General features: G+C 39.2%; 1 protein-coding gene across 1 annotated transcript in view; it reads right to left on the reverse strand.

Moving 5' to 3' along the window:
• The window catches only part of ca6 (carbonic anhydrase VI), a 29,424-nt gene extending 21,687 nt beyond the window's left edge, over positions 1 to 7,737 (reverse strand). Inside the window, exons 1-3 of the mRNA XM_062054266.1 lie at positions 7,672 to 7,737; positions 7,034 to 7,194; positions 21 to 200 (exon numbers count right to left, since the gene is read on the reverse strand). Of these exons, the coding sequence (XP_061910250.1) occupies positions 21 to 200; positions 7,034 to 7,124 (271 nt within the window). The 5' untranslated portion in view covers positions 7,125 to 7,194; positions 7,672 to 7,737. The remainder of the gene's footprint in view (positions 1 to 20; positions 201 to 7,033; positions 7,195 to 7,671) is intronic.
• Between the last annotated feature and the right edge of the window lie 15,305 nt (positions 7,738 to 23,042).

The following is a 23,042-nucleotide window of genomic DNA, read 5'->3' on the forward strand; positions in this document are numbered from 1 at the left end:
GTACATTACACATACAGTACCTGAGTGTCCATTATTGGACATAAGGAAGGTCCCTCTCTGTGCGTCATATCCACTGAGCTCCAGCTGTAAAATGTCCGGGTTGTGTCTCACGCCGCGTCTCTGGATGTCAATGGGGGACTGTTTCTTACCCCCACATGCTGGATACTTGGTGGCCCAGTGCATCTGGTCCATACCCCCCTCTGTACCAAGTCACAAATATGTCAATGTCAAGTTACAGATGTACTGTAGGGCTGTTTGACTGCCAATATTGAACTGAAAGTAACTCGTAATGACCGATATAAGCCATATGCAACTATTAGTGCTGTCAGACCATGAACATTTTTAATCAGAATAATCATAGTGTGGCTGTGGATTCATTTTGATTAACCACAGTAAAATATAATTTATTCTTAATCTATATTAGTCATGTTTCATTATGAATGAGCAACTTAAAGGCCTACTGAAACCCACTACTACCGACCACGCAGTCTGATAGTTTATATATCAATGATGAAATCTTAACATTGCAACACATGCCAATACGGCCGGGTTAACTTATAAAGTGCAATTTTAAATTTCCCGCTAAACTTCCGGTTGAAAACGTCTATATATGATGGCGTATGCGCGTGACGTCAATCGTTGAAACGGAAGTATCGGTACCCCATTGAATCCAATACAAAAAAGCTCTGTTTTCATCTCAAAATTCCACAGTATTCTGGACATCTGTGTTGGTGAATCTTTTGCAATTTGTTTAATGAACAATGAAGACTGCAAAGAAGAAAGTTGTAGGTGGGATCGGTGTATTAGCGGCTGGCTGTAGCAACACAACCAGGAGGACTTTGACTTGAATAGCAGACGTGCTAGCCGACGCTAGCCGCCGACCGCACGGATGATCGGGTGAAGTCCTTCGTCCTTCCGTCGATCGCTGGAACGCAGGTGAGCACGGGTGTTTGATTGATTGATTGATTGAGACTTTTTTTTTAGTAGGTTGCACAGTGAAGTACATATTCCGTACAATTGACCACTAAATGGTAACACCCGAATAAGTTTTTCAACTTCTTAAGTCGGGGTCCACTTAAATTGATTCATGATACAGATATATACTATCATATATACTATCATCATAATACAGTCATCACACAAGATAATCACATTGAATTATTTACATTATTTACAATCAGGGGTGTGTGTGTGGTGGGGGGGGGGGGGGTAGGATATGGACAGCAAGTAGTGGACATAGAGAGAGAGAGAGAGAGAGAAAGAGAGAGAGAGTGTTGATGAGCAGATGAGGGCTGGCTGGCGTAGGTGGAGCGCTAATGTTTTTATCATAGCTCTGTGAGGTCCCGTTGCTAAGTTAGCTTCAATGGCGTCGTTAGCAACAGCATTGTTAAGCTTCGCCAAGCTTGAAATTATTAACCGTGTATTTACAGGTCCATGGTTTAATAGTATTGTTGATCTTCTGTCTATCATTCCAGTCAGGGATTTATTTATTTTGTTTCTATCTGCATTTGAGCCCGATGCTATCACGTTAGCTCAGTAGCTAAAGAGCTTCGCCGATGTATTGTCGTGGAGATAAAAGTCACTGTGAATGTCCATTTCGCGTTCTCGACTCTCATTTTCAAGAGGATATAGTATCCCAGGTGGTTTAAAATACAAATCCGTGATCCACAATAGAAAAAGGAGAAAGTGTGGAATTCAATGAACCCTTGTACCTAAGTTACGGTCAGAGCGAAAAAAGATACGTCCTGCACTGCACTGTAGTCCTTCACTCTCACTTTCCTCATCCACAAATCTTTCATCCTCGCTCAAATTAATGGGGTAATCGTCGCCTTCTCTGTCCGAATCTCTCTCGCTGCATTGTAAACAATGGGAAAATGTGAGGACTCCTTCCTCCGGTGACGTCACGCTACTTCCGGTACAGGCAAGGCTTTTTTTTTTTATCAGCGACCAAAAGTTGCGACCTTTATCGTCGTTGTTCTCTATTAAATCCTTTCAGCAAAAATATGGCAATATCGCGAAATAATCAAGTATGACACATAGAATGGATCTGCTATCCCCGTTTAAATAAAAAAAAATCATTTCAGTAGGCCTTTAACGCGTGTTTATTAAACACCTTTTAACATCATGTTCATATTATGACAAACATTTATTCACATTTTGAGTCCTATTAAGTTAAAGTACCAATGATTGCCACGCACACACTAGGTGCGGCAAAATGATTCTCTGCATTTGACCCATCACCCTTGATCACCCCCTGGAAGGTGAGGTGCGCTGCAGATTGATTGATTAACTATTGAAATTTGACATAAGATAGAAGTTTTAGTTCTATTGCCCTCATGAGATAATGCACGTTGCAAGCTGCAACGAGCTACGCCGTATAATAAGTATCGGTAAACGAGGCTGAAAGCGAAGAGGGGGAGCAGGGGAAAACCATCTTTTATCTGGACTTGGTTTCTGACCATCAGTAGACCATACAATAATTTCTAAAAACAAAATAATAATAATACATGTTTTTGTATATTAACCTTTTTTATCAGGAGATCTCAAAGGGCGTTGCCATTTTACTCTGATGGCATTCTGTTCTCGGCTTCAGTCAGACATAAGCAAAATAAAAAAAAGTTGTCGCTTTATCAATTTGTTATCTTTAACAGTGCGTGTTCTTAGTTAAAACATATCACACAAGGTTGACCGCTGCTTTTGTTGAGAAAACTGTGGAAACGTTGAAAGCGATCAGCTGTCATTTTTGTTGGTGAATGCTGTGATTATCATCACACATCAACATCTCTAAAAGGATGTGGGTCGTCAATGCAGGCCATCGCAGGGACACATTTGATTGATTGGACGCTCTGAGACAAATTAGATTGCCGAAATGACGATGTTTGACCTAAATGTGCGGAGAAGATGCAGGGATTGGACACATGCAGTTGCAAGGAGGATTGTTGAATTTGTGTGAATTGCTGCAATTCTAATATTGCAAAATCCTGAGTGGTGAACAACTCAGGCAAAGAGCGGTCTGTTTGACCACGTCAGAGAAAAACACGCAGTTGACTATCAGCAATGCCACCTGAGAACTGGTTGTTCTGTTCTTTGTATCTCTTGAGTCATTTTGGCAAAAATAATCAACTCAATGTGCGGCCTCCTGCACTGTTCCGCACTTTTGACTCTCTCTGGTGTGGTTCTTGAAATACTGTGTGTTCTTTAGTGGAACTATGTGTGTTTGATACTGGAAGTATTCTTTCATTTGAAAAATGTATTGCTTTATTTGAAAAAAAAATGTGTACAGCACCAATTGTTGCAGGCATTTGAAGTATCTGCAGACAACATTTGAATAATGGTCTTTATTTAAAGTAGCCCTGCCTGATTCTTAGTATGTAATTCACAGCATCTGATAGTTTACTGATTGGACACTGGTATTTCCTGTTCGCTGTATCTTGGGTGTCAAAAACTACTTAAAATGCATTTTAGAATGGCTTCTTTCGGAAGAAACCAATACTTGAAACCTTTTCTTTGTCCTGTGTTTAAATGGATTTGCAACATCATGTTTTAATTTTACAGTGTTGCACAATAAAGGTTCTCAAAACCACACACAGTGTTTTTTTCTGAAAAAATAATATATCGCAATATCGATTTTAGGACTATACTAACGTGACGCCTTTTCAGGTTCATAACGCATAACATACAATCATTTCTAATAATATAATAATAATATATTTTTTTATATTGACTTTTTATCAGTAAACTTTAAAGGGCTAAACAAGAGTTTTGCAAGTTTTGCTGAAATTCTGTTGGGGATGTCAAAATTCACATGAACATCATCATGTCACATCATGTTCATGTGAATTTGTATATATATATATATATATATATATATATATATATATATATATATATATATATATATATATATATATATATATATATATATATATATATATATATTCCCTTCTTTCTTATATATATATAAGGGAATATATATATGTACAGTATATATATTCCCTTCGTTCTTCACTTTATTAAATACATTTAACATGATGTTCATGTGAATTTATATATATATATATATATATATATATATATATATATATATATATATATATATATATATATATATATATATATATATATATATATATATATATATATATATATATATATACAGTGGGGCAAAAAAGTATTTAGTCAGCCACCCATTGACAATCAATGGGTGGCTGACTAAATACTTTTTTGCCCCACTGTATATATATATATATATATATATATATATATATATATATATATATATATATATATATATATATATATATATATATATATATATATATATATATATATATATATATATATATATATATATATATATATATATATTCCCTTCTTTCTTCACTCTTTTTGCTCATGCAAAATGAAACAATTACTGTTGATTAAAAAGCAATCTTATTTAATCATCATTAATTGAAATCATTCTACAGCAACCCTGCGATTCATCTGATAAATACAACTTTTTAAGCAATTGTAAAATCCACCCCAGTCAAAAATATTTCATCAACTGGGAAGTGACAGATTTGGATAATTGTTTTCTGTATCTGACTATTAGACAGTTTAGAGTCATGGGACATGACTTGCCCAACTTGATACTGTTGCAACCCATTAATCATCCTCAACACTTTATGAAAGTATTAACTATAAAACTGCTGCATTAATTGGCATATCAGGATTAGTCTGCAATTAATAACAATAAAAATACAAGGGGTGTCCCGATCTGATATCAGATATCGGTCCAATATCAGCAAAAAAAAGAAGTATCAGCTGCATTAAAATATTCGATATTTGCTCCGATACAAGCAACCCTGCAAAATGATGACATCGGCATAGCAGGACAGTCAGTTGAGATCTAGATATCCTCCAATAAGCACACATGGTTGGTGTATTCTTGTATTTTAGTGAAGTCATTTACAAAAGGTAAACATGGTATAGGCTACTCGGAGCGAGCAGTTACGCAAAAGCTAAGCACACAAGAGCGCACAAGCTAGACATACGTAACAAGTGTCCTTCATTGAACAAGATCGCGGTCTAAAACGTGACATTTGACAACATAAACAAGTATCAAATCATATCAGTTGCAAATTAAACCATTGTAGTTGCATATTACTTACATATAAATAATTAATTGGGATTTGTTATATATTGTATATATTATATGAAAATATAATATAATATAATATTATTATATATCAGTATATATTATATACTGTATATATGATATGTAAATATTACATATATGTTATATTTTATATTGCTACTATGGTACATTTTTAGTCTACTTAATACCTGCATTATCCTTTCCATCCTTACCCTTTCCATCCTTTGAAACTGAGCTACTGTGTGAAACAATTTTCCTTGTGGATCAATAAAGTTTGTCTAAGTGTAAGTCTAAGTTTAAGTCTAAAGGCAGCAGTGTATTAGAACGTATTCAGTAACAAACGTGTCAACTTTCTGCATCATGACCTTAACGAATTATTGTGACCATTTGGTGTCGCCAAAAACTAAATAATCAATCCTTTATTAAAAGACTAAATCTGTTATAGGATTACTGTATGAATACTTGATTTGGTCTTTTGTAACATTCCACGCAACAAATTATTAAAATTATGTATGATTTATGCTGATATCGTATCGGATAAAACAGTGGTCCCCAACCACCGGTCCGTGGATCGATTGGTACCGGGCCGTACAAAAAATAAAAAGAATAAAAATAAAAAAATAAAAGATTTTTATTTTTATTTATTTTTTTATCAAATCATTCTATTATTAATATTTCTGGTTCCTACATTTTATATCAATATAGATCAATACAGTCTGCAGGGATACAGTCCGTAGCACACATGATTGTATTTTTTTATGACAAAAAAAATAAAAAAATAAAAAAATAAGGGATAAAAAACCAGTATCGGCCAAAACTCGCTGTTCCAATATCGGTACACCCCTAAATAATACATTTATTTTATAAGGCGGCTTTCAAGGTAGCCAAGGTTGCTGTACAGCAGTGTTTTTCAACCACTGTGCCACGGCACACTTGTGTACCGTGAGATATTGTTTGGTGTGCCGTGGGAATCTATGTAATTTCACCTAATTGGGTTAAAAATATTTTTTGCAAACCAGTAATTATAATCCGCAAATGTGCCGTTGTCGAGTGTCTGCGCTGTCTTGAGCTTGGCAGAGTAACCATGTAATACTCTTCCATATCATTAGGTGGCAGCCAGTAGCTAATTGCTTTGTAGATGTCGGGAACGACGACGATGGTTTGCATGTAAAAAGGTACAGTATCTGATGCTTAACCCAAAATAAACAAATGGCGAGTGCCGCTAAGAAAAGGCATTGAAGCTTAGGGATGGCTATGCAAAACTAAAACTGAAGTGGCTGCAAAGTAAACAAAAACAGAATGCTGGACGACAGCAAAGACTTGCAGCGTGTGGAGCAGACGGCGTCCACAAAGTACATCCGTACATGACATGACAATCAACAACAAAATAGGAACCCAAAAGAAGAACCAAAACACTACACACAGGAAAACACCAAAAACTCAGCGTGATGCGACAGGTCATGACAGTACTTTGAGACTAGAGATATAGTGATGCATGCTAGGTTATGGTTTAAAGTCATATCAAACAATTGCGAGAATGACTTTTTATTGTCAATATCGGCTTCTGAGTTACATTTTTTAATGTTTTCTGCTGGGGGTGTGCCTCAGAATTTTTTCAATGAAAAAAATGTGCCTCGGCTCAGAAAAGGTTGAGAAACACTGCTGTATAGCACTTAAAAAGCTGTTAAAAATGTAATATAAAAATGACATATATGATAGTAATCATCATCATAATAAATGTTACTGTTGTGATGAGTTTTTTTGGAGAAGTTGTAATTCTTATTATTGATATCATTTCTTCATTATTCTCATCATCATATTCTTCAAGTTTTATGCAACAAATCAAAACAGTTTTACTACAAATCCCAAACAGAATTTAAAAAAAACTCCTACCTGTGTATGTCCAGTGTATGTCATCATGGGGAATGCCTGCCATGACAACACACAGCAAGAAAGCAGAGACTAAAACACACTTGAAGCACATCGCTGCGTCCGGTGTTGCTTTCGGCACGGCGTCTGTGACACCTCACAGCAGAGCTTGTTCTGCTCTCCTCCTTTAAAGTGAGAGGGAAGGGATTCAAGGAAGTGCTGGAACCTTTTTATGTTTAAAAAAAAAAAAAAGAAAAAAAAAAGCCCTGGCTTTTTTCCCCAAGCAGACCCTCTCAGTATATTTCAAACTGTGCACTGAATAAAGGGGTAGACATTTTATGGGTGATATTGCAAGAAGGTTATTATTATACTTGTAAATCTAAATATCTACCTACATATTCACCACAACTTATGAATTTTACTTACAAATGTGCACCCAAACTTACAAAAATATGTTGCTCAGGATGACATGTTCATATAAAAGAAAGATGAAGAACATGCTAAATGCTGACTGAGATTGCCATTGACCCAAAAAAAGCTGACCTATTTCTTGTTGCACGTAAAAAGGGAACAAGTCCGTTCACGCTATTCACCTTGATTATTTTTCCTGACATGAAATGACAGTTAATAAACATGGTGAATAATGGGATAGCATGCATCACCTGTCCTAGATCCGTACCAGTTAGAGCATGTCCGACACCTCCGCCTCGGATACCTGACGAATGAGTGTGCTGAGGAGGAGTGAAATGTCCTCACACCCAAATACAATCTTGGTTTAGTAGAGTATTAACTATTTGACAACACAAGGGTATTTTTAGGGTCTGGATGTTGTTTCAAAGCGTGAGCTGGGAACATCAGTGAGTGTCTTAATGTGTTGTTTTACAATAAAAAGAGCTCATGAAAGTGTCCAAATGACAGGTTACCATTTGGCACCAGTTTTACTGCCTGACTACAGGAGACTTTTTGTGACTTTGTGAGGCAGGAAGTAAAACTACGAGAAGTTTCTGCATAAATAGTGATGTGTGAATCAGGATTGTAAACTCTACTGAACATTGTCAACTCAATTGTACAAACTTAATTTTTTGGTCGGAAGGACCAAATTAGAAAATGGCTCTTCCAAAATCTGATATACAGTCGTGGTCAAAAGTTTACATACACTTGTAAAGAACATGATGTCATGGCTGTCTTGAGTTTCCAATCATTTCTACAACTCTTATTTGTTTGGTGATAGAGTGATTGGAGCACATACTTGTTGGTCACAAAAAACATTCATGAAGTTTGGTTCTTTTATGAATTTATTATGGGTCTACTGAAAATGTGACCAAATCTGCTGGGTCAAAAGTATACATACAGCAATGTTAATATTTGGTTACATGTCCCTTGGCAAGTTTTGGTAGCCATCCACAAGCTTCTGGTTGAATTTTTGACCACTCCTCTTGACAAAATTGGTGCAGTCCAGCTAAATTTGTTGTTTTAATGGCATGGACTTGTTTCTTCGCCATTGTCCACACGTTTAAGTCAGGACTTTGGGAAGGCCATTCTAAAACTTTAATTCTAGCCTGATTTAGCCATTCCTTTACCACTTTTGACATGTGTTTGGGGTCATTGTCCTGTTGGAAGACCCAACTGCGCCCAAGACCCAACCGCTGGGCTGATGATTTTAAGGTTGTCCTGAAGAATTTGGAGGTAATCCTCCTTTTTCTTTGTCCCATTTACTCTCTGTAAAGCACCAGTTCCATTGGCAGCAAAACAGGCACAGAGCATAATACTACCACCACCATGCTTGACGGTGGGAATGGTGTTCCTGGGATTAAATGCCTCACCTTTTCTCCTACAAATATATTGCTGGGTATTGTGGCCAAACAGCAAAATTGTTGTTTCATCTGACCACAGAACGCTCCTCCAGAAGGTCTTATCTTTGTCCATGTGATGTCAGATCTTGGGAGAACGATCCGCGCAGTAACATGCGACCTCACCGTGACAGAATCTCCCGGCACAATCTGAACCCGAAGCAGTCACATGGTACAGCTATGCAGCAAGTCTTCACACGTCATCATTTCGGCTCCTTGCCTCCATGAAAAGCCTCGATATGTGCTTCGCGGAAACGCCCCCCTCCATTACTCGACACATCTTTCGACGTTTTGGCGCATTTTGTTACATCACTGGTGGTGGGATATACAGTATGAGGAAGACATGGAAATGGCTATGGGACCAAAGAAAAAAGAGGGGAAAAAGGGAGAAGAAATAATGATTGCTAAAAGTGCGTACAAAGAAGCTGAATGGGGGAAGGTAGGAAAAAGTTTATGATTGAAATGTACCTCAAACAGAAACATTAATCTGATAAATTTGATGGCACTAGTTCAGGGATTAAAGAAAGACATCTGAGAAAGTACCAAGGGACAGAAGTTGTGTAATAAGATAATAAAATAAAACATAGAAGTGGGTGAACAAAGGGCGACTAAAGGATTTGTGACAGGAAACCCAAGAGGAGAAATACTTAGAAGATTTGAGAAGAGAAATAAAAAGGGGAACCGTCACTAGAATGAAGAGATTGATGGCATTCAGGAACAGAGAAAAGACAGAGAGTCAATCTGTGCCAGTGAAGTTTGTTGAGGAAGTCCTGCCAGAAAAAAATCATGATTGGGTTTTTAAACTTTTACGTTTGATACTCTGTCTTATAGATGGACTCCTGTAGGTTGTTTGAAGTATGCTCTGGGCTGGAAGCTGTTTATTTTAGTTGGGGTTTCTTTTACATCGGCGTGTCCAACGCTCTTTATCTCGGTTTGTCAATCATACAATCAAACCAACCAATGAAGGCAACATGATGACCAATTACATGTGGTGGGGGCGGGTCATCGAGTCATACTCATGAGAGGGTAATTAGTACTTGACGTTCATGGTCGCAGTTGCTAATAGAGTCGCTAGTTAACTGTTCGATATGGATATTCATGTTTTTTTCCCAAAAAATATGCAAACAGGAAATGACGATGCGAATGGGAGCGAGCAGGAGGCCGACATTTTCTTCTACTGGAAACGTAACCACTAAAATACACAGTAGTTATTTTGTTTGTTTGTTTTTTAGGTTTTGGAATAACTGCCACTTTTTAGAAAGGGGAAAATTACTTCTCAGGACACAAGGAGTGGTCTCAGAGCCATTGCTCGGCCTGAAGCAAGTCAATTGAAAAATAAATGTATTTGTTTAATTGTAATTTGTCTACATGTTTACTGTCCGTTAATTTACAATGTGAACTTCCTCACACTATAATTGTCTACTTGGTTGCTGGTCAGAAGATACAACTCTACGTCCAGCAAGGCCGCAGCCACCAGCTCTACAACCGCTTCCTGTGGGTCTTCCGACGACGCCAGCTCTACGTCCGTTTCCAGTGGGTCTTCCGACGCTGCCACTTTTGCCTCCAATAGGTCTTCCGACAATGCCACCTTTGCCTCCAATGGGTCTTCTGACACTGCCACCTTTGCCTCCAATGGGTCTTCTGACACTGCCACTTTTGCCTCCAATGGGTCTTCCGACAACGCCACCTTTGCCTCTAATGGGTCTTCCGATGCTGCCACTTTTGCCTCCAATGGGTCTTCCGACAACGCCACCTTTGCCTTCAATGGGTCCGACGCTGCCTCCAGCTTTGCCTTGCAGCCTGCTCCAGTTCAGAATTCTGCTCAGCCTTCAGCTCGTCTGTCACATAAGCCGCCTCCAGCTCACCGGCTACCGGAGCGCTTGCCTGGCCCTTCAATCAATCAATCAATCAATGTTTATTTATATAGCCCTAAATCACAAGTGTCTCAAAGGGCTGTACAAGCCACAACGACATCCTCGGTACAGAGCCCACATACGGGCAAGGAAAAACTCACCCCAGTGGGACGTCGGTGAATGACTATGAGAAACCTTGGAGAGGACCGCATATGTGGGTAACCCCCCCCCCCCTTTAGGGGAGACCGAAAGCAACGGATGTCGAGTGGGTCTGACATAACATTGTGAAAGTCCAGTCCACAGTGGATCCAACACATCAGCGGGAGTCCAGTTCACAGCGGGGCCAACAGGAAACCATCCCGAGCGGAGACGGGTCAGCAGCGCAGAGATGTCCCCAACCGATGCACAGGCTAGTGGTCCACCCGGGGTCCCGGCTCTGGACAGCCAGCACTTCATCCATGGCCACCGGACCTATGCAACTCCCCCTCACAAGGGACAGGGGAGAAGAGGAGAGAAGAAAAGAAACGGCAGATCAACTGGTCTAAAAAGGGGGGGTCTATTTAAAGGCTAGATTATACAAATGAGTTTTCAGATGGGACTTAAATGCTTCTACTGAGGTAGCATCTCTAACTGTTACCGGGAGGGCATTCCAGAGTACTGGAGCCCGAATAGAAAACGCTCTATAGCCCGCAGACTTTTTTTTGGCTCTGGGAATCACTAATAAGCCGCAGTTCTTTGAACGCAGATTTCTTGTCGGGACATATGGTACAATACAATCGGCGAGATAGGCTGGAGCTAAACCATGTAGTATTTTATACGTAAGTAGTAAAACCTTAAAGTCGCATCTTAAGTGCACAGGAAGCCAGTGCAAGTGAGCCAGTATAGGCGTAATATGATCAAACTTTCTTGTTTTTGTCAAAAGCCTTGCAGCCGCATTTTATAGCAACTGTAATCTTTTAATGCTAGACATAGGGAGGCCCGAAAATAATACGTTACAGTAATCGAGACGAGACGTAACGAACGCATGAATAATGATCTCAGCGTCGCTAGTGGACAAGATGGAACGAATTTTAGCGATATAACGGAGATGAAAGAAGGCCGTTTTAGTAACACTCTTAATGTGTGACTCAAACGAGAGAGTTGGGTCGAAGATAATACCCAGGTTCTTTACCGAGTCGCCTTTTTCACGCTCCTCACGAATCGGGCCAGTCCTTGGACGCTCCCCGCACCATCAGCAGCCATGCCAGGACCACAATGGCTACTGACAAATTATTCTCGCCCTTGTCCGCTTCCTTTTCAGCCACCCATGTGGCCAGTCCATTGACGCCCACCGCGCCATCAGCAGAAACGCCCAGGACTTAGGCGTATAATTCTTTTTCTGCTGAGGTTCTGGTGCCGCTCACGTCCACCTCCTCGTCAGCCAATGATGTGGCCAGTGCGTGGACGCCCGCCTAGCCAGCTGCAGTGGCGCTCTACTTACCACCGCCACTTGACTCATACCTGCTGGCTTCGGGGACATTTGGCCTGGCGACCCGCCACCAACTCCTCCCTCCACCCTCCCATGACTTTAAACTTCGGGAGGAGGTATTGGTATGGCCTGTCACGCCAGGTCATATCATGTTTTGTGTTTGTTATCATTATTCTTAGTTGAGTGTTCATTTTCTGTTTTAGCATCTCCTTGGTTGCCATGGGCGCTGATTTCCTGCACCTGCCTCTGATTAGTGGTCAGGATGCTCAGCTGCTCCTGATCACGAATCAGAGAGCTATTTATAGCTGCCTCGCCATCAACTCAGCCTGGCAGCCTTGTTCGTCCTTAGCGACTGTTATGTTTGTTACCTAGCCTTGCTAGCGATTTAAGTTTGTGCTACTCTTTACGTTTGCTTCCCAGCTCCACGACTTTATGTATTTCAGGATTAAATACTTTTCTTACCTGCACGCCTTGCCGTTCTTCCCTGTGTCTTGGGGACACGACCACCACACCATGAAACACAAACGCAACAATTTTAAGCTAATTTTTTTGCATCAGCTTGTGATTTTATGAGTTTGTTATCAATGTTTCATGTGTTCTTTGTAAACTTAACCCAGAAAAACCATTTGACTTCACCAAATTTAACAAAATGTGCTTTATATGCACATAAATGTTCTGCACAGTTTGTAAAACAAGTATTGACATTTTCATCATTACGTTACCACGCAGTGTTACAAAAGCTACCATAACAAACACTCCTTTAGTATAAATAAATAAATGGGTTATACTTGTATAGCGCTTTTCTACCTTCAAGGTACTCAAAGCGCTTTGACAGTATTTCCACATTTACCCATTCACACACGGATGGCGGGAGCTGCCATGCAAGGCGCTAACCAGCAGCCATCAGAGGCAAAGGGTGAAGTGTCTTGCCCAAGGACACAACGGACGTGACTAGGAAGGTAGAAGGTGGGAATTGAACCCCAGTAACCAGCAACACTCCGATTGCTGGCGCAGCCACTCTACCAACTTCGCCATGCCGTCCCTACACCAGTTGCAGACGTTGCCCGTGTATGTTTTACGATTGAAAAGTGCCTGTCGATCATAAACTACTTTTTATGTTCCAAAGCTTTACTTTGATTAAGAATATTGGAGAACTTTTGAGCGTGATTTATGGCCATGATTTATGTTGGCTAATGAAAGACAATGAAGAATCATCACCACACCTCAACATCTATGTCAATATAAACAAAGAATAGAATAGAATAGAATAGAATAGAATAGTATGGACTTTATTGTCATTATATTTGCATATAACGAGATTAAGGACTCCAATTTAAGGCGCGGTAGTGGGAACAAATATGGGGTAAATAAATAAATAATAAAATAAAATAAATTACACAACAGGCAGTAAAGAAAAAAACTAACAATTGAAATAACCAGACTACTATCCAATAAAAATAATAAGCAATCCTGTACAATATACAAAACACTATAGAAATACAAAATACTGTACAATATACAGAACAAGACAAGAGTACCGGAGTAATAAATAACAATCAGTGTCGGACGTATTGCACTCGAAGCGTAATATTGCACAGTAGGGTATTAGGGTAGGATATTGTATAGGGGTGAATTATTATTATAAGCTAGAGTTCAAGATGGTGACAGCTCTGGGAAAGAAGCTGTCTCTGAGCCTGTTTGTTCTGGCTCTGATGCACCTGTAGCGCCTGCCCGATGGTAGCCGGTCGAACAGGTGGAAGCCAGGGTGTGTGCTGTCCTTGGTGATGTTTTTTGCTCTGTTGAGGCAGCGGGAGTTGTGTAAATCCTTCAGGGAGAGGAGGGGGCAGCCGATGATTTTTTGTGCAGACTTTATGACCTTCTGAATCGCCTGTTTGTCTGCTTCAGTGCAGCTGGCGTACCACACTGTTATGCAGTATGTCAGCAGGCTCTCGACAGTCGAGCGATAGAAGGTCACCATCAGCTGCCTCTCCAGTCTGTTCTTCCTCAGCACCCTCAGGAAGTGGAGTCTCCGCTGGGCCTTCCGGATGACCGCAGTTGTATTTTGGGTCCAGGAACTTGAAGGAGCTGACTCTCTCCACTTTTTTTTTTGTGAGAAATGAGGCTGTGGATCTGTACCTAAATGTTTATATACAAGATTACCCAGAAGGCTTAGCGCTGTAGTCAAAAACCAGAAGAGGGTCTGAGCTTCGAGACTTGTGCCAGTAGAGCAAGCCTGGGCAATTATTTTAACCCGGGTGGCCAAATTTAGAGAAACAAATGTGTCTGGGGGCCGGTATATCTATTTTTAGGAACACTAATACAAAACCTCACAATAATGTCTAATTGAATGCTAAAACGATATGACAGACCGCCTTAAAAAACGGAATGGAATTTTAATTTATTTTACTGAATGATACACCCAGAATGTACATGAAAATAAAGAATTTGGGATATACAATATTAACTATGAAGGGTAAAACACTGAATATTGACAACATATGAACATCACACACCCTCTCCATCCACATATTTTACAATCAAGTGACACGCAACAAAAATGCAACAAACACAGCGAAATTTGAACGTGAAGGGTAAAAAATAAACCCACCTACAATCTGTTATATCTGATACATCACTAAGCTTTAGAACTTTGTTGTAAAAATCTCCTTCCGTGTCTGTCCCTGACACCCGCATTTCAGGCTGACACTCTGGAAACACTCTGTGGAAATGCTCCCCACCCACACTGCTTGGTGCCTCGTCTGATCTGCTGTGACTTAGATTACCAACTAATTAGATAACCATAGTAACTAATTACATTACCATAGTAACTCATTAGATTACCATAGTAAGTTAGTAACTAATTAGATGACCATAGTAACTAGTATATCATGCAAAAGCACAGATTCCAACCATTGAAATACTTTGTATAGTTCAAGACTTACGGTCATTAAAAAACATCACTGCACATCATAATGACAGCTACACTTTCCATCTTAAAGATCTAAAAAAATTATTTGGGAATGTCCGGCGGGCCAGATTGAAAAGCTTAATGGGCCGCATGTGGCCCCCGGGCCTTATTTTGCCCAGGTCTGCGTTAGAGCAATAAAGGGTCGAGATATTGTTACAGATTGCGCTTCCTTGTGTATCTACACAAAAAACAAATATATGGTTAGACAGTTGATGTGCGCGTTTGAGCGATGGTTGGTAAAAATGTGCGGGGAAATTGGAGGATTGGACAAAGCTGCACGTAATTTGCAAGGATTGGTCATGCGATGCACCTTAAACCGTGGCCTTAATACCGTGGTACATAGTGAACCGTGAGGATGCCCTACCGTTACACCATAAATCTTGCTACTATTTTACTCCCGTCTACCAGGAGATCCCAGCTACCTCCAAGCTGTTTCAAAGCCACGCTCAGGAGCAGCATTTTTAACATCAAGAGATGAAAGCACTTTCAATCTTTTTAACAGTCAACAACAAAGTGATTATTTCCCTGAATGGCAAACTATACTTCATCCCATGCTCAAAGATTGGAATAAAACTTTATAGTTCAGAGAGATGCATCATATGGCAAGCATGTGTTTTGGAACTGAAGCGTTCACCTTGACTTAAGAGCCACTCATTGTTGCAATTAAAGCTCACCTCCTGGCCTCCAGGATTGATTCCAGTTGTTTCCTCTGTTTGGGAATCGACAGCTAAAGGATAATAAAAGTAATCATAAACGACACCATGTGGGATAGAACATATGGAAACAACCTGCAGTCTTGCACACACAAGGATTTGGACAGAAAATTACATCTTTCTCTGAAGGACATTAAGTTATTAGGGAATCTTTAAGGACGTTATTTGATGTTTAGCCGGGAGCTTTACACCAGACTAGTGAAAAATCCTGAATTGAACTGAGAGTGTCTCCTAAATTCGAATTCCCTTTCATGAATTTGAATTGAGGTTGCAAACGGGAAGTACAAACATAGATTTGAAATTCCAATCAATAATGTTGGTATAATCCAGAATCAACTCCTGCCATATTTTTTTTACAACTGATTCAAACTGTTCCAAAGTTAAAATTCTCAACTCATTCAGGACTGTTAGCACTGTATCATGTGTATTTAGTGCTGTCATGTTAGGTGCTACTTGTCCAGGGTGTACCCCGCCTTCTGCCCGAATGCAGCTGAGATAGGCTACAGCGACCCCCCGAGACCCCAAAAGGGACAAGCGGTAGAAAATAGATGGATGGATGTTAGGTGCTAGCTTATGACACTAACTGTTTGCATTTTAGCCAATTTTGTAGATCTATCTATCTATCTATCTATCTATCTATCTATCTATCTATCTATCTATCTATCTATCTATCTATCTATCTATCTATCTATAAATATTTAATATTATTATACTTAATAAATTATTGAGTTAGCATTCCTACATTAAGTATACTGTATATATACTTAATATACAGTATAAATGCATATTTGCACATTATCGTGTGCAAAGTGGATTGCGTCTGTTAAGTGATCAGAATTAAGATTAAGATTAAAGATTAAAGTACCAATGATTGTCACACACACACTAGATGTGGTGAAATTTGTCCTCTGCATTTGTCCCATCCCCTTGGGGAGCAGTGGGCAGCAGCGGCGCCGCGCCCGGGAATCATTTTGGTGATTTAACCCCCAACTCCAACCCTTTGTTGCTGAGTGCCAAGCAGGGAGGTTATGGGTCCCATTTTTATAGTCTTTGGTAAGGCGTGCAATCCATTTTGCATCTCTGTCTTCTTATACAGCACGCGCAATGTAAATTATCAACACTCGTCGCCGTTTTGCGAGCACTATTTAGCGTTTTATTTAGCACGTCTGAAAAGTATGTGCAAACTAAGTTACACACACAGTTGCAGTATCAGTGCCGCCACTGCAAAGACAATATTGACAGAGAATCCTCCGTCATACGTGTGTGTGTGTCAACAGTTTTGCAGGGTCTGTCAGAAACAAAAAAATATTATATATATTGTCTATTCAGCAACATCCTTTTATAATTTTATAGCTGCATCCTAGGTGACTTAAGGGGCTAATTAAAAACAAAATTATTGATGCGTTTTGGTGTCTGCTGGCGTTTTTCTAATGCTGTTTGTTTTTTCATTTACAAAATATATTATATTTTCTATATGAAAAAAACTTCTCAAAGTATGCAATTGTTTGCGTGTTGAGCATAAGTAAGTGCAGCCTCTCTTCCATGAGCACGCCTTGGGCGCTGAAAAGAAAAGGGAAAAAACTGTGGGTTCGGTTGTAGATGCTTTGGACTGTGTTTAAAAAGCCCATAAATAGTGGTAGATTTCTCCTGCATGTTTGAAAGCATAGCAAAACGCCACAGGTAGGAGCATGATAACATGAATGTGCAGTAAATGAGAGTGTCTCCATGGGGATGCCCCGTATAGTACATGCAAAATCCTCATTTAAATAAGGTTGTCCGCACCACTTTTCAATTGCACACGCAGTCTTAGTAGATCACACTCAGCACGCCCACTAATTTAGCGCCTGGTATTTGGACCGTAGTAAATCAAGCCTTTACTGAATACTGATGCCCAAGGGTTAGGTCTGGGGTCTGCAACCTGCGGCTTTAGAGCCACATGCAGCTCTTTAGCGCCGCCCTAGTTTTTGGTCCAATATGGCTCTTTCAGTATTTTGGGTTGCCGACCCCTGGGTTAGGTACAAAACCAGGCAAGGTTGCTTTCAATCTAGAGTACAGGGCACAGACATGGCTGTCGGGTTGGTTCTACTGGTTGACAGCAACACGAGACAGATGAACAAATGTCCTGATGGTTCACACGTCCATGCTGCTTCATGATGAAGAGCCAACTGTTTCCTGACAACCTTTGCACACAATGATGGTAGAAGTAGCACCTCTAAGTCCACCAGGATAGTTCTGCTGACAGAAATACAGCAGCCACACTTCATTCCACAATAAATGTGCAATCTCAACAGCAGAAGCATGCAGGCCCATTGGAAAAAAAATCAAACATATTATTTTATTCATGTATTGCTTAATCTACACCAGTGGTGTCCAAACTTTTTCCACTGAGGGCCGAACATTGAAAAATCAAAGCTAGCAGGGGCCATTTTGATATTTTTAATTTTAAAAATCAATACAATATATGTATAAAAAATATACATTTAGGCTTCCACTCAGGCTTGATTCTGGGGACCCCAAAGGGTTTTGGTTCCAAAAATATAAAAAATGCGTCATTATTCAGTATTATTATTTGTGTTATTATTCAAGTCTTTAAATCTCTAGATCAACATTAGGTCTATCTGTCAATATAAGATGTTTTAAAGATTTAAATTGTATGCTCTTTTTGTCAAAGAAAACCCTTTTTTTTAATGAAAAAAACACAAAATATGCAATATTTTCACCTAAGACATTTTTTAAGTGGGATGTTTGAGATTATATAATAATTGGAGCCTTAAAAAGGTCAATAACTCATAACACCATTGATTTTAATTAATTATTATTTTTTGAGCAATGACACTTAAAAACTAATCACACTAAAAATGTAGGGGATCCAAAAGGGTCCTACTCATTAAAGTGTTAAAAAATAAATTAGAATTTTTTTTTTTTACTGTTTACTTTTAACACAATAATCTCGAGATCAACTTCAGATCTATCTGTCAATTATAAGTTTTATTGTTGTTTATGTTTTTTGTTTGTTCGTTTTAGGCCCTTCTTTAAAAAAAACAGCTCGTTTTTTTACATGGCAAACACAAAATATGCAACATTTTCCCCAAAAAATATCTCAAAATATTTAATGTGACGTAATTGGATCCTTGAATAGGTCAATAATTCATAATGACATTGATTTTGATTCATTATTGTTTTTTAAAGAAAGAAACAGCCTACATGGCAGCTTTGTGTGATTAGAGTAAACATTGCTACATTTTCTTGTTACATTTCACCTGTTAGCTCTTTAAATACCACTTTAATGTTTTTTATTTTTTTCAATCGTATTTTTAAAATGTGCCGTAGGGCCGTTAAAAAATGACCTGCGGGCCGCAAATGGCCCCCGGGCCGCACTTTGGACACCCCTGATCTACACCATGTATGTATATGTATTATATTTTATGCTCCTATATTAGTTGTTATTGTATACTTACAGTCGTCCCTCAACACAGAGATTTCAAATATTGCAGCTTCACCACATCGCAGGCTTTAAAAAAATATTTTTCAAGATATATTCTTCAATTTTTGGGTCCTAAATTCAGCATTTTTTTATTTATATTTTTTTAAATAATGTCCTGCCCAGCTTCTCGGGCAAATCATACAGCAGATGTAGATGCCCATATCGGCTGTTCAGATTTACTTTACAAAAGAGAAGTGTAGGATACTTCTCTTGTTGCCTTATTTGTATTTTGACTTTATTAAATGTATTTATATTATCATTTGGTGCAGCCGGGCCGGAGCAGGAGGGGATAGAAAGAGAGAAAAAGGAAGACAGAGGTGGGAATTGTGGGGACAAGAGGGGGATTAGACAGAGAGACAAAAACAACAACAGCAAACACAACAACAACAACAACAACAACATCAACAGAGCAACATCAGCAAATACGGCATGTACAAATATGATGGTAAAAGTAATAGCAAATAAGCAGTTAGCAAAAATAAAAAATAATACAGAAATGACAATGAGCATTATTACACTAAAATTGGAGCAATGTGAATAGCAATAGAAATAGTGCTATTGATAATAAACAATACCAATACTTTACCTTTATTATCTACAATATAATTGTTCAAATGCAACAATACATATACGTAATGATAACTTGAGATACGAAAGAATGCAGAAAAATGGAGGGGAAGAAAGAGAAGCAACCTACATTAACCTTGTAGATTGTTATAGTAACAATAGGTTAAGCTTTGTCAGTGTGCCATGTGTTATACCCAGTTTACCCTAGGGCAACAACGTTAATATATGTTTGATGAAACGTAATCATGTGCATGAGTGTATGTGTGCATATGTACGTGTATATGTACAGTATGTGTATATGTGTGCTTGTACAGTGAATGTATATGTACAGTATGTGTATATGTGTTTGTACAGTGAATGTATATGTATAGAATGTGTATGTGTGTGTTTGTACAGCGAATGTATATGTACAGTATGTGTATACAGTATGTGTGTTTGTACAGTGAATGTATATGTACAGTATATGTATGTGTGTGTTTGTACAGTGAATGTATATGTGTAGTATGTGTATGTGTGTGTTTGTACAGTGAGTGTATATGTACAGTATGTGTATACGTATGTTTTTACAGTGAATGTATATGTACAGTATGTGTATACAGTATGTTTGTATAATGAATGTGCATGTGGATGTACGAACTTTGAGTGTGTAAATATGTACTGTATTTATTTGTATATGTATGTGGGAGCGTAGGTACCTATGTACGTGTGTATGTATGTGTGTGAGTATATGTGAATTTGCATGTACAATACATTTGACTCCCAGTGTGTGCGGGAGCCAGAGTACGGCCCAAGCCTCCCAGAGAGCCCATCCCACAAACAGTAGGTGTGGTGCCCAGGGAACCAGGGGCCACTGCCCCCACGCAGCCAAGCCGGACAGTGACAGGAACCCCAGAGCCTGGCCCACCGCGCCGCCCACAAGGGCCAGCAGCAGGCCGCAGACAGACGCACCCGGCAGAGGACAAGGCACGAGAAAAGCAGGGGGCAGCCAGACCCCAAGCCAGCGAGAGACCACACCCCACACGGACAGAAAGGCGGGACGCCCCGCCCGAGGGGCCCGGAGACCCCCCGCAACCGGACGGGAAGACCGCCCCCGCCCCACCGGCAACCGGGCCCCCACGAGCCCCCCCCCACCCCCCCACCCACCCCCGGAGAGCGCGGCGAGGCCAGCCCACGGCCACCCCACCCAAACCGGCCGCCACAGGACCACCCAGCACGGGGCCACGGGAACCACCCACCCCACCCGCAGGGACCCCAACGATGGAGATGGAACAACCAGCAAACGCCCCGCCGAGTCCCCCCCCCTGAGGTAGGGGAAATAAATAAATTAAATAAATAAATACATAATAATAATAATAATAATAATAATATTAATAAAATATATAAATATATATATAAATAATTAAATCTATTTATAAAAATTAAAACAATTAAAAATTCAGCATTTTCCAGGATAAACATTGCTAAATAACATACAAATATCGATACTACTGTAGTATTGGCCACTAGAGGAGACCAAACCAATCAGAGCACGGTATTCAGTATCGTGGCCACTGATTGGCCTCAACCTCATGCAGCATTACTTAACTGGATTAAAAGAGTGTAAGAATTAATACAGGGTGTTATTTCATGTCTTGAAGGCTCTCATAATGCTAGAAATGTAATAAGAGGGGTGTAAACTAGTTGTTATGATCTAGTCTAGCTTGTAAATGTTTTGATTCATAAGTGAAGATTCCTACTTCTTATGGAAAATAATTTATCGATGTCATGCCCAGAACCAATTATCAGTGATAAACAAGGGAGTCTTTTTTCATTGATTTAATTTAACTTTATTTTATTTTTCAATGTTTATCTTAAATTACTCATAATTAATTTACCTGTCAACTCTACTTTTTTTTTTTTCATCATTATATTAACTATATCAATTGCTGCACATTCTCTAAACAGGAAACCCAGAAAGTGAGTAAACTTGTTTATGAAATAATATAAACACATGTAAGGGTAAACATGTGAAAAACACACAACGTGAACAAAACATCAGTAATAGCTAAGACAGAAAAGGTTTGGAAAAACTCTGCTTCTACCTACTCCTTTTCAGACATCGTTAAATTCTGCAAGCGTTAACATCTAATGTCATTTATTATATTATGTATAATGTGTATATATGTACATATACAGTCGCGATCAAAAGTTTACATACACTTGTAAAGAACATAATGTCATGTCTGTCTTGAGTTTCCTAATACTTTCTACAACTCTTATTTTTTTGTGATAGAGTGATTAGAGCACACACTTGTTGGTTACAAAAAACATTCATGAAGTTTGGTTCTTTTATGAATTTATTACGGGTCTACTGAAAATGTGACCAAATCTGCTGGGTCAAAAGTATACATACAGCAATGTTAATATTTGGATACATGTCCCTTGGCAAGTTTCACTGCAATAAAGCACTTTTGGTAGCCATCCACAAGCTTCTGGCAAGCTTCTGGTTGAGTTTTTGACCACTCCGCTTGACAAAATTGGTGCAGTTCAGCTAAATGTGTTGGTTTTCTGACATGGACTTGTTTTTTCAGCATTGTCCACACGTTTAAGTCAGGACTTTGGGAAGGCCATACTAAAACCTTAATTCTAGCCTGATTTAGCCATTCCTTGACCACTTTTGACGTGTGAATAAATGAATGATGGATAATAATAATGTCCACTACTCATATTTTCGAGAAAAATATTTGCCCTGTACACTACATATTGTAATGCTTCACATCAGGCTGCAGATGGCGCAGTTACACGCCAGCCGGGTGTCAAGGTGACTGCAGGAGGCGGCCATAGGATGCTACTGCAAAAAAAAACAACATCATGCACAGACAGCGCCCTCTTTAATACGATTACGATAACAAATATGAATGAACTATCAAGTAAATATATTGTCATTTGGGAAAAATACATAATCGTACATTGCTCATGTTAAGTGTACATTTGTTTAAAAGTGGCAATACAACGTGCATTTAATTGCACGGTATGATAAATATTTCATTACAAATCCACAGTCGTAGTATTTTTAACTCCTGATTAGAAAGGAAGCGTCAGAGTCCGGAAAAAGTGACCACTGCAGCGCAGACCCCTGCCTGCCTTTCTG

This window comes from Entelurus aequoreus, linkage group LG07 (genome assembly GCF_033978785.1).
Source record: "Entelurus aequoreus isolate RoL-2023_Sb linkage group LG07, RoL_Eaeq_v1.1, whole genome shotgun sequence".
Classification (NCBI taxonomy): domain Eukaryota; kingdom Metazoa; phylum Chordata; class Actinopteri; order Syngnathiformes; family Syngnathidae; genus Entelurus; species Entelurus aequoreus.